Source organism: Labrus mixtus, chromosome 2 (genome assembly GCF_963584025.1).
Source record: "Labrus mixtus chromosome 2, fLabMix1.1, whole genome shotgun sequence".
NCBI classification, from domain to species: Eukaryota; Metazoa; Chordata; class Actinopteri; order Labriformes; family Labridae; genus Labrus; species Labrus mixtus.
Genome location: NC_083613.1, coordinates 13949266 through 13962442, shown reverse-complemented (window position 1 = coordinate 13962442; position 13177 = coordinate 13949266). Strand labels below are relative to the sequence as shown.

The 13177-nt window shown below is 42.3% G+C and overlaps 1 protein-coding gene across 1 annotated transcript in view; it reads right to left on the bottom strand.

Moving 5' to 3' along the window:
• The window catches only part of tusc3 (tumor suppressor candidate 3), an 81376-nt gene that overhangs the window by 43758 nt on the left and 24441 nt on the right, over positions 1-13177 (bottom strand). Inside the window, exon 2 of the mRNA XM_061052893.1 lies at positions 5145-5314. Coding sequence (XP_060908876.1) covers positions 5145-5314 — 170 coding nt within the window. The remainder of the gene's footprint in view (positions 1-5144; positions 5315-13177) is intronic.

Sequence of the window (13177 nt, the reverse complement as noted above, 5' to 3'; positions counted from 1 at the left end):
TGTATAGAGGCTATAGTCCCTGAAGCGGGAGGCCCACGTTCATTCTGATTTCCAACTCTACCCACCAACCTGTCTGTCTAATAATGGCATGAACAGCCCCCATCAGTTAAATTGTTCCTGAACAGCTTTCTGATATCTATTTTGGTTTATTTTTCTGTGACAACAGTCTGAATATGGGCCCAGAGGAAGACATATGAGGTGTGTCGAGGTAGTGCTCAAACAAAGTGGCTTGTTAACAGTAAAAGTGAATGCTCTGGATTTGTTTGGACCAGAGAAGGTCGGCGGTTTTAAGGCACCCCCACACTGCCGTTTTGGACGGCCCTCGGTTTGTCAGATATGAGAGCAGTTATCAGGTTAAAACAATAGGTGCTGCAGCGATGGAAGCGGGCGAAAAGAACTGGTTCAGATAGAAACATGCAGAGGCTTTTTAGGTCGAGTACAATCACTTCTAATAAGCTCCACGAGCAGAAACATGCTCAAACTAGGATCAATATTGGAGATGCTTTTGAAACATGGAGAGAGGTTAGAACACAGAAAGGTTTACAGGCCGATGCAGAGCTGGCTAAACACTGAAGCTTCAGTGTCCACCACATGGCAACCTGCGTGAGCATCGCCTCTAGAAAGGAGGGGGCGGGGGGAGACAGCTCTCTACAATGTTTTGAATTTGGACTGCAGTACTCATTTTTATCTTTTATCCATGCTCCTTTAATGTTAGCTAAATTACATGGTACAAACTGCCCGTCTGCAGGGTTGTAAAGCCCTGGTGTCCGTGCTGGGACTCTGACCAGTTTCTGATTAAAGTGGCCGAAACCAATGGGCATCACCTGTGAGGAGTATCTCACACAACCCCACTTATAAATCAAATAACTATCACTTTCAAAGTTTAAATGTCAGACAGTGCGATTCCTATATTGTCTGTTGATTATTACAACAAACCAGCCTACAGTTTTAATATCAGTCACATAAATAAACCAGCACAACAAGCTAACAATGTTAATTATTTAATAATTACAAAACTAATTTAATCTTTTATTTGTTGACGTCTGGTAATGAGAATGCTACAGTCTGCTGTGAACTCCCTCATGAACGATCTGTTGTACCAACATTATTTATATATATGACCAGTACGTTCTGTCGGTGGTACATTGTAAACTGTTGTGTTCCTTCTCCTTCTCTCTCTTCTCTCATTTATTATTTAACTCCATTGTTTCAAATCTTTTTTCGCCTGATGGGGCTGTGAAGACAAGCATTTAGTGAATTTCTGTGTGTTTGATTTGATACAAAGTAAAGCGTTAATGCTCATTTGTTGTTAAAGTAAGAATGTGCAAATATATCAGAAATCAGGTATATCCTGTGTAAATGTGTCTCTGAGTCATGACTGTTCACAGCATGTGAGAAGCTCGAGTCACGCTGGCTGTGTTGTTGTCAGAGCCATGTTTACATGGACGGGACAGCTGGCCCCTCCCCTTGTGTATAAAGCTGTCAATTGACATGCAATGTGAAGCAATAAGAGCTAACTAAAATGCACTAACATTAGCCTACTAACACAACAATGCAGGCCACGAGCAACTGCAGTTCGAGCCAAAGAGGACTTAAGCTTGTTTCTAATCTCAAAATCTGACAGAGACCTTAATACATTCCCTGTGTATTACTTTGTATGTGTGTGTGCCTGTATGTGATAAGTGTCTGCTGATCTGTGTGTGACCAAAAAGTTGAGTACCAGCTGGGTGAGGAACATCGATGTGCAAACACTGCAGCACGTCACGTGAGCTGAAAAGATCCAGCAGCTTCAAACGACCATGAACAATACAGTCTGAACCATCATCTGCACGACTTTATCTCTGTATATAACTGAACACACACCTTACAGCTATACATGTATATTTCTATTTTTGTAAGTAATCTCAAGTCATCTGTACATATTTTAAGAGCAAGAGCACACATGCATACGCCACCGACAAAGCAGAGGGAGAAACTTGGGGTTAAGTGTCTTGCCCAAGGACACATCGGACATGTTGCTGCAGGAGCTGGGGAATCGAACCTCTGACCTTCCGGTTGAGAGACGACCGTCTCTACAACTGAGCCACAGCTGCTCTAAACTTTAACTTTATAAAACTATAGTCTTGTTTACTTCCTTTACTTAAATTGATTGCACACATTTGGAGATGAGGCGTATTACAGGGTTATGATGTATATTTGCGCATGAAATAAATAAAATGTATTGTCACATTAAAACTGAAAAACAACAACTCTAACGGCACGTCTTCTCTTCTTCACATCTGCTCTTAAACATCTATATCCTAAATGTGCAGAAAGCTACGAGGAACAGTCAGAACAAGCAACATGGGCACATCTGGCAGCATCGATTTAAACTGTACAGCTCTGTGGAAACTTTCCACATGAAACTGTGGCTAATCATTAAAAGGAAAATCCTGAGATCTAACTGTATGTGACAAAAAGAAACAAAGAGGTCCGACATGTGCTGCATCTTTTGAAATGAAAAGAGAAACACGGAGAGGGGAACACAGTTCCTCTGCTAATGAGGAGGAGGTAGAGTGGAATAAAGAAATGGGAAAATGAAAGGAGACGGGTGCTTTATAGTAATAAAGAAACACAAGAACAGCCTCAGAGAGAGACTTGAAGTCAACAACCTTTGGAGTTCCCGTCATTTCTACCCTACAGAGTTACCAAGCAACTATGATGATGTAAAATCACATCAATAGAAAAATGTTTACGCCTCTCAGAAACTTCCTTAAGGTTACTTAGAAACTGAAGTAAAGAAATATGTATGGTATTTTACTTTTTGCAATGAAAAGCGTCTTTTATAGTTTAGTTAATATTCTCATTTTAAATCTGTGATTGAGCGTCTGCCCCGAGCATCGTGCCGATATGTCTGTGACGGCAGCGTTGAGCATTTTTACATGAAAGGGGACACAGACTGCATGCACGGTGGCATGTGTGTGCTGCAGGAGTGAATAAGGACTTTTGAGTCTTTTTTGCAGCCCTGATCCACTTTATCATGTTTAATGCCTCTGTGCATTGATGTCACGGTAAATACTGGCCATCAAGCTTTAAAGTTGAGTCAATATTTTGAGGTAATAATAATAAGAAGAGAGTTAAACTTGGTCTGAAGCCCAGTAGGGTACGAGACAAAGCTTGATCACGTTGAAGGACCCCAGAGTTCAGCCGTCGTTTTCACTGCCAGACAGAGTCCTCTCAACACGGACACCGAGGTCACCATCTAACATCCATCTCTCACTTAAACTCTGAGTGTCGCTCTCTTTTACTAATGATGTGATGCTATCGCTAATATTAATGAAGAGAAGGCCTGAGGAAATGGAGAGGCAGAGAGAGAGAGGAACAAACGACAGAGAGAGAGAGAGAGATAAAGAGAGAGGAGAAGCAGACGGATGAGATAGAAAGGGAATATAAATAAAGGAATACAGGTAAATGAGAACAGATTGACATTAATGAATGCATCTGGCAATTGAAAAGAATAAAAATAGTCTCGCTCCGTGCTGTGTGTTTGTATGTGTGTGTGTGTGTGTGTGTGTGCGTGTCAGCAAATGGTAAGAAGATTTATGAGTGTGTGACTATCTCTCCTACCTGCTGTGGTGATCTTGTACACAATTAGAGTTATGCCAATGAAGCAAAATGACATTAAAATGTAAGACGAGGCAAAAGAAAAGCTAAACTAGACTTTTCATGTATGTGAGGTTGAACAAATGGGAGCGAGCAGGCGAAACAGAAAGAGAGAGAGGGGGATGTTGAGGGTGCCTCCATGAGTAATAAATAAGTTATCTTATCAAGCGACTGCTGAAGTCGCAAAGTGGCAGATTAGAGTATCAGGGTCAGGATGGAGAAGGTCAACGTTTATCTCATCAACGAGCTGAAGTTCCCGTGAGAGACCAGGACACGGGTCAACTACTTAGTTTAAACTACACAGACGGAGCAGTCAAGGCCTCAGACTTAAGACCAGAGAGACCATGCATGCAAATTCATGGATGAAACCGAACTCCGCGTTGACCGTAGTGACGACTAACGGGCGGAACCGACCTTAGGAAGAGATGTTTTTTATCACAGCAGCACATACAGCAACAGTACAGCAGCTTTCAGTAGCAGTGGTCTTTCACGTAACATCCGGTGTTTCCACGGCAACGATAAACATCCTGTCTGTCACGGTGGCTCTGTCATGGCGTCGTTCAGTTACAACTATAAAATTAAGGATTTGTCCGGCTTCGATAACTGTTGGAAATATTTGAGGGGATGTAAATACTCAAAAAAAAAACAAAAAAAAAAACAGATTTAGTCCATTTTTCTTTAATTAAAATATTTTAATGTAAACACGGTCATAAAATTCTACATATTATTCCTTTAACAATCTTAAATCTTTAACGAGCACACTTTGGTGTTTAATCAGTTAAATTTGATGTTGTCATTCGCTGTTGCTAACTTTTTCCCGGTAGTTTTCCCTGTGGTTTCATTCAGCTGGACGGTAATGGAGGAGCTGTCCATGGTGCTGAAATCATAGCACTGTCAGGGATATATGATTCAGACAGGAACAACGTTTGAAACTAAGAGTTAAAATCAAACCTCTCGTCTTGTATCTGCACTTTGGGGTCTGGCTGCATCACCCTGATTCTGACGCAACATGACGCAACACTGAGTTTGTAAAGAAAAGTCAAATGTGAATCTCGCTGTAGGGATTTTTAGAAGAGCGTCTCATGCATTTAATGCTGAGTGAGTACACATGTCCTGTTGGTGGAACTTATTCATTCCACTGTGATAGCAAAGCTGGCTGGAGTCCCTTTGAACCAAATGTCAAAGTGACTCGCTGGTTCTTGGTGGTTAAGAAATGCTGTTTGTTGTGTTTCCTGAGCTGTACAAGTCTACATCTATACGTGGAAGGATGGTACATGTAATATATATATCAGATGACTTCTCAGGCCTGTGAGTTCTTCTTGTTTGTGGGAGATTTCAATGCCGGTGAACTTCAGATCACTGAGTCACCTCAGTGGAGAACAGAGAGGAGGACAGAGAGATGTCTGTTAAGGTCAGGAGGCAGCTATGGCAGATTGTGACCTACACTGGGTGCATTGGTCGTGTGCGTATGTGTGTGTGTGTGTGTGTGTGTGTGTGCATACCTGCAGACAGAGCACTGCCTCTGAGGCTGCAGGGCGGTGAACATGACGATGACAGAGTAGTTCCTGGGCGGGGCCTTGACGAAACGACGGAACTTGTCCCCGTTCATCCGGACGACCGAACGCCGGGAGGACCACTCCATCATCTGGTCAACCTTCTCCGACAGCAGATTCTGAACACACAGACGGGGGGAAGAGGGCAGAGAGGACGAGACATTCTTTTAGGATCATCATTTTCAAATGCAAGCATTATTTTAGAGGGTCCAACAATGCGGAGGAAAACCAGATAACAGGCACATTGTATTCTTCGGTATTTTAAAAAAAACATCCCTGTACAGTGGCAGAATGTGAAAAAGGAATCGTTGAAGATTCATGCTGGATTCAAGTATCTCCATAATTAAAACTCTTTTAACTTTTACTCTTTTACTCATTCATGAATAGACTTTGAATCCATGTAGCAAGAATTTTTTTTAAATGAAAATAGATTCTCAATCAAATCGTGAGACACCCAAAGATTCCCAGCCCTAATACTTATCAGTGTGGTTAAAGGTGCTGCCTTCAAGATAACGCAGATAAATCTAAAATAAAAAATATTGATTATAAATGATAAAGTAAACATTAATGAAGCCATCTGATGTTTGAGTGCCTTCATGTTGATAATGCTGCCGTTCATGTACTTTAATGTATTCCTGACTGACGTTAGAGGAGTAGCCGAGTAGTGACATATAGTTAATTCTTATAAAATGACCCATTCATACAACCCTCTTGATATCAGCCAGTTTCCTGACAGAAGATCTCAAAACTCCCTCACATTACTGGCCTGAAAAATCACGTTTCTTTAAAATCTGTATTTCAACTTTTTCCAAGAAAAGGCCAAAAAGGCCGACTGTTTGTTCCAGTTTCTACAAAGAACGAGGCTGATACACAGCAAGCTGTTGCTGTATGCCAGTTACTAAATCTATATTTTAATAGGTTTGACGCATGGCCTTTTCTGAATAATGGAGTGCAAACAAAGAATCTGGAATACAGCAAACCGAACCATTATTTACAGAAAAGAAGGCCTGACTTGGCAGTCTGTGTGTGTGCGTTTGTGTATGAATGCACAGATTTCTTAGCGGTGTGTGTGTGTGTGTGTGTGTGTGATTTGTAGGGAGGCCGCTGTTGATTAAATCCAGCACGGCTTAGCGTAAAGGTCACAACAGAGTCAGCGCTGGAACACGACTCTAAAGGTAAACAACACACCCAATACATGTGTACACAAACACACCAAACTGTGATTTACCACAGTTTCTAAAGCTGAACTGCTTATGAGCACAAAGTCATACAGCGGACTACGGTCATGATAAAAGTGTGTGTGTGTGTGTATTACTAGAGTTTCTTCAGGTTGAAGTTCTCAGCAGGGCACCGTCTAGTTTCAACGGGCATCATATTTGCCAGACTTGAGCTTTGAGCTGACAGGTGATGAAATACTGAGGCTGCTGATGAAACACTTGTTGTTTTCCAACCTCTCGCTGATCAAACTGTACACACACAGAGCTCTCTGTTAGGGAAGCAGATTGCAATTAACTCCATTTCTTTTTTTTCCTACAGAGCTCAATCTGTGCTGAGTGAGGGTTCAATTAATCAATCAATTTGTATTTGTATAGCACCGATTCATAACAAGTTTTATCTCGAGACACTTTACAAAAAGCAGACAGACCTTACTCATTGCTAAATTACAAAGACCTAGCGTTAATCCATCATGAGCGTAGCTTAGCTACATTTAGCAAAAGTTACAGTGGCAAGAAAAAAACTTTCTTTTAAGAGGCAAATCCAGACTCATACGACAGATGCACTTTACAGCGGGAGACTATCCCTGTCAGACAGGAGGGAGGTGGGGGGGGGGTCTCCCGAGGTAAGACATGACGTAAAAAAGACGCGGAAGTAGCACACGGAGCAACAGAGTCCTCTATACAACGCTATAATGAGAATTTTTGCTTTTATATGAATGTTGGGTGTAGTTCAACAGAATCACACTATCAACAAAACAGTGGGCAGACAGTCAGTGAATGTACTGACTCCAGTCACAGGAAGGATATAAATGTCACACCCCCTCCTATTGGCTCGAGCTGAATTCTAAATAATATCCTGCTGCGTTCTCACATCAGCTCACTCACACTTGATGCGGAAAAAATACTAGGGGTCTGGCAGGGGAAACTCTGATTGAAAAATTTGGCTGTTTTCGTTCACACATGCAGCTCCTCCAGCAAATATCAGAAGTTTTCTGCAAGTGTGAAAGCCCTAAATGAAATGCAGTATCAAACATTTAAAAAGGTCAAAGATGCTGAGCTTGTTTCAACCTTGCTGAACAAGTGACTTATCTATCTGTGCCAATTGTATTATTTACTTTGCCATGTATATTAAAATATGTAGCCTGAGCCGGCTTAGTGCGCTGCCTTTCTCAACTCGGACACAACAAACTTCATACTTCCGCCAGCAGGCATATTTATACTCGTCAGGGCAGAGGGGCCTTTTATGCAGAGCAGTAGTTGGAAAAACGTCGTCCCGTGTTGCCGTCAATTCACACCAGTTACAAGCATAACACCTGACAGTGGCTGCATGCTTTTCACTCCATGCACAGTATCTATCTCTCTGCCTCCCCATCTTTATGCCTCTTTCCAGAAGTTTGCAAGTATCGGCTCAAGTAGACAGTAGTTAAATAATTGAGCACTACGCCTCACTCCCAACTGCTAATCGGGCTGAAAATCTCTCTTTCTACCCCGCTCTCTCACATATGCACATATTAGGTCAGTGGCTTGGCTGCAGATACAGAGCAGAGTTGTAGACCAAATCTCTGTAGTGAGCCGCCTGCAGAAAACATCAACAAGGACAAACAACAAAGAAGGAAAAGATAAAGAAGAGGGTGAGACACAGACTGTAGTATATGATGTGTTTCTACCCTGTTTTGCTTGTTAACTTCAGACAACACACCATCTGCACAAATGGGACATGAATAATGAAGAAGGAGACTCACTAAGACACACAGCACAATGTAGGGAGACACACCAACACATATTATGTGTGCATGTCCAGAGGAAGTGTACAACTTTGCTTTTTTCTTGTCTTTAATGTATCCACGGAGTGTTTGCCCGTGTGCACTCGGCCCCAAAAGGAGATCTGTCAGTCCAGGATGCCAATCACCCCGGCAGTAATGATGCACCTTCTTCATGCTCTGCTCTCACAAACACAGACAGACAGACGGACCGCAGTTCTGAAAACATACTGAAGAACTAAAGGTGAAGGAAAACAATGCAGACTGATGCCAGGTCGCTGTGTCTTAAAATAGACAGCCCTAACTATCACTCTTCCTTAATGATTGTTCTTGTTTGTTTTTCTTTTGTCTGCTTGGCACTCCTTTACCCACTGGCAGTTTTTTTTTTCCAGTGAAAAACATCCAGGGTATTTTGTGTTTATTCAATAGCAGCTGCATTTTGAAAGAATGAATATCAAACTAGAACCAAGTGGGACACAGGAGCCTGAGTAGTACTTCTCTTGGAAACAGAAACTCTAACAGAGACTAACATGGCTTCAGTCATTTTTAGAGCCCCACTGGTATTTAGGATTTCTGAGACTGACTAAGGGCGCACTCACACTATGCAAAGTTGTCCTGTACCATACCTATTAAGCACGATTTTCAAAAACACCAAACTATCTCTTTAAAGCAGACCTCATTTAACAGAGAGGATTAGAGGTACTTGTCAAAGCCTTCTAATGCAGAAGTATACTCATCTATCAGAGGAAACATACTGTCTGTTTTCTGTCTCGTCTGAATCAAGACAAAATGATGCCTGTAAAGTAGAAAGGAGTGTAAAACTCGTCTTAGGAGCAGTTCATAAGCAGGGCGATTTAAATACCTTATGTTAGACCTTCAAGTGACTCCCTACATTACCTGACACACACACACACGCACGCACGCACGCACGCACGCACCAAACAGCCTAAGACCATTAAAGCATTTATTTTCCACCTGAATGAGCACAGAGGGCGCTAAAATGAATCACATCTTGTGCGTGTGTGTGCATGAGTGAGTACAATGCAATAACACACTGCAGATATCCTGTTTTATCCATCATCTTACACACCTGTACTCATTATAGGTCAAAGGTTATAAAAGAGTATATCTGCGCTAGTGTTTAAATCGTTCTCTAGTTTCTTCACGTTCTTTTTCCACTTGTCCATTCCCCCCCCCCCCCACTAATCTCTACCTGACTTTTCCTCTTATTTTTCTCAACTCCTTCATATTTCTAATTTCTTCTTCTGAGCAAATCCCCTTGGTTTACACTGTGGTTTTCACTACGATGATCTGTGCATCAGATATCAGGGCTAAAAAGAGGATTAAAGGATAAACAAAGGAACCTTCTCAACAAGAATCACAAACCTGCTGCAACAATAAAAAAAACATGAGATTAAATTTAGGATAACGAGGAGAAAAAGGACGCCAAGGGGAGAAAGAGAAACAGGAAGACGATTCCAGAGTGGCATTACTAAGTGAGGAAGAGGTCGACACATGGAGTGAGAGGCAAGACTGACGCACGCTCTGATGAGCACACAGCAAGAAGACGTTACAGAGGGCATGATAGACGATGTTCAGGGTATCAGCCAGCCAGTTATCCGATCAAGCTGTCACTCTGCCAGCCGCTGAATCAGCCCAAACGCTGTCACACGAATGACCAGTCCCTCAGCCAGTTGGCCTGATTACACAAATTTAGCAAGCAAATCAGCTAAACAGAAACTCTGTGAACTGCTGTCAGTCATTCTATGAAAGGACATGCTTTAAGCATGCAGACAGGAGGATAGAAAGTTACTCTTTCACTCAGCTGTGAGGCTCCATAAAACTATGAAGTCAGAAGTCAAGTAATTCCAGTGTTTCCCCTACCATTATATAGGGGGGAGATGCCTCCCTGTCTCCCTGCTCGTACTCTACCCCTCGCGTTCTCTAGCTCACACTCAAAGAGCGTCACTGATGACGGCGGACTAATATGCATTAGTCTGAATATTTCTATGTATAAGTGCAAGTCTCAGGGTAGAGAGAAAAATGTTACGTTTTAGGACCCGGGAGACTCCATAAAGTATAACTGAGATAAAAATGTTGTTGATTTCCGGTTTTCAAAAATGCAGACGCGGGTTCTTAGAGGTGGGATTCAATCAATATCCCTACAGATAGCAAAACGAGGGCCATGCAGCCCAACACACAAGAACGTTTTCTGCAAAAATAAATGTGACATCATAACAAGAGTTTGTCCGTTTGCAGACCTGCTTAATGTAACTTTGCTGTTCAGTGCTGTGGTGCTGAAACCTCCGGACAGCACCTTTAGGTGGCTTTCAGGTAAAGTGTGGGAACAGCCAGGGGCTTGATCTGCGATCAGGCCTCATGAAAAGCTGACAGTGTTTGTTCAATCCACAATCCCCGGCTCAGAGCGCTCTAAACACAAGTCTATTGTGAGTGAATGGGATTCAGCTCTGGCCATCAGGCTCCTATACACTTTCTTCCAACACTCCCATTGAAAGGGGGATTACTGGAAATTGGCTTCGTATAACAAGGAACAAAGACTCATCCCTCTCCCACTCTGTCCCCGTCTCTCGGTCGCACACACACGCACGCACACACGCACACACGCATGCGCGCACACACACACACACACACACACACACACACACACAAAGAAGTACTCAGCCCTTTGTTAACACCAACAAAAACTTGCAAGTCAATTTCTGGTAATCATAGTGTCCTTATGATGACTTCAGGACTTTTGGGTTGAGTTGAAATAAAAATTATTAAAACCCACACACACACACACCCCCACACACCCACGCACACACACACACACACACACACCACAACAGAAACTCATGAGGTTAGAACAAAGGAGAAGCAGAGGATTGGCACCGCTACTCTGAAGTTTTTGTTTTATTTTTCACTTCATATTTTTACATTAAGAGGAGGGAGGAATTAAATAAAGAGCAAGAGGGAGGAAGTAACTGAGAGGTAGAAAAAAATACTAAGGAATAAAAAGATGTATGATGAGTGACGGGAGGGAAGAAGTGTTACTCATAACAGTAGCATGAGGGGGAGCTAGAGCAGAAGGTAAATGAAGCAGAACCAGGGAGGGCATGTAAGGAGAAAAAGAGGACTCGAAGGACACGGCATGAAGACGACAGACAGCACTGATGAAGATGGACAAGTGAGCAGCAGAAGAAGAGAATGAGCAATTATCAAGACTCAAATGACTTATTTTGTTTGTAAACACACGACCGGTGTTCATTTCACGTCATGTCTGGTCTTGGAATGAGGAAGTAAACAACAGCCCAGCTGACGTCAAACGCTGCTTCAGTGTAGCCTCCACTTACAGTCTGAAAAAAGGCAGACGTGTGGGAGGTCCCAGGATATGATATTGGATCTTTCAGGGGCCCAGACATTTCTGCAGGCGGGCCTGTCCATAAGCGCTGAATTACCCCCCTCTGCTGGATGCCATTGCCATTTCCATCTAAATGGTAAATGGACTTGAGCTTGTAAAGCGCTTTCCTCGTCTTCTGACTACTCAAAGCTTGTTTACACCACAGGTCACGCCTACACATTCACACACTGATGGTAGAGGCTGCTGTGTGAAGAGTCGATCAGTATTAACTCATCCATTCATACACATTCATACACCGCTGACAAAGCAGAGGGAGAAACTTTGGGTGTCTTGCCCAAGGACACATCAGACATGTGGCTGCAGGAGTTGGGAATCTAACCCCGACCTTCAGGTTGAGAGATGACCGACTCTACCAACTGAGCCACAGCCGCCCCCAATCTGGCACTTTGAATTGTGTGAAATAGAAAAACAAGGAAGACTGGTCTGATGCAGACTGTACATTTCTCCTAAATCAGTAAGACACCCGGGTATTTCTAGCATACTGAGGCTCTTGCATTTGTTGGGATCGTGCATACTGCATTTTGGTTAAATCAGAACGTACTACTAGTATAGTAGGCGGTTTCGAAAATCCAATGAATAAATCTAAAAATGCTGCAAAAAATGAGCACTGCACCACACACACTCACAACACAGAAGGCAATAAGTGGAACACGCAGTGACTACAGGAAGGGAAAGATGTTCGCATGGCGTGATGTAAACGCATATACCACCACACTTTGAGTGTGTCTGCGTGAGTCAGTTCTCCTGTCAGTGCTATTGTTTCCATTTATCAAACAAATGTGCTTTCATATTGCCAGTTCCATATTTGTCAGCCCATAATCTGCGTTTTCCAGAAATACCGGGACTTGTCAGTGGAGGGGAAGGGGGAGGGGATTTGTCAGCTTATCTGCCTAATAACAATTATTTTAAATAAATGCATTTTTTTCCTCTTCCTTTGTCGATGCGTCTCCCATTTCGTCACCCTCTGGTGATTTGATTCTAAGTTTAAATTTTTCCACCATTAATGGCAGCCGTTATGTGACGCTTATAGAATATCTAAAGACACTGTATGTTTTTTTTTTTTTTGGGCTCACAGATTACGGCTTCCCTCTAAACCTTGCAGGCAGTGACATTTTAAATCTTCTGTCATTCCCTTTCCCTGAAGCACCCGTCTACATCTTTTGTGTACGTTGGTTTCGGGTGTCTCTGGGTTTAATCAAGTTAACTTCTAAACTTTGACGGATGTTTTAAACGGCAGTAAGGAGGAGGAGATTTAAGGCTCCTTTTAAAGCTGAAATGTGAAATGATAAATAATGTGCATTAGTGTGAGTGTTATAGTCTGGATTCTGAAAAGGTTAACATCAGAGTTTAACACTGAATCAATTGAGACCAAAACTAACTTAAAGGTCCGATATGTAAGATATTTACAGAATTAAATGTATTTATTTATGAGTGAGGGACAATACATGTAGGCATTTTTACATCTAATTAAAGTGCAACTGATTAAATGTATATAGGACTTCTAGCCGTGGCTAATTTGCAGTCATTGTCCCTGGTTAGGCTTTTAGGAAATGGTAAAGGGCAAATGGACTTGAGCTTGTA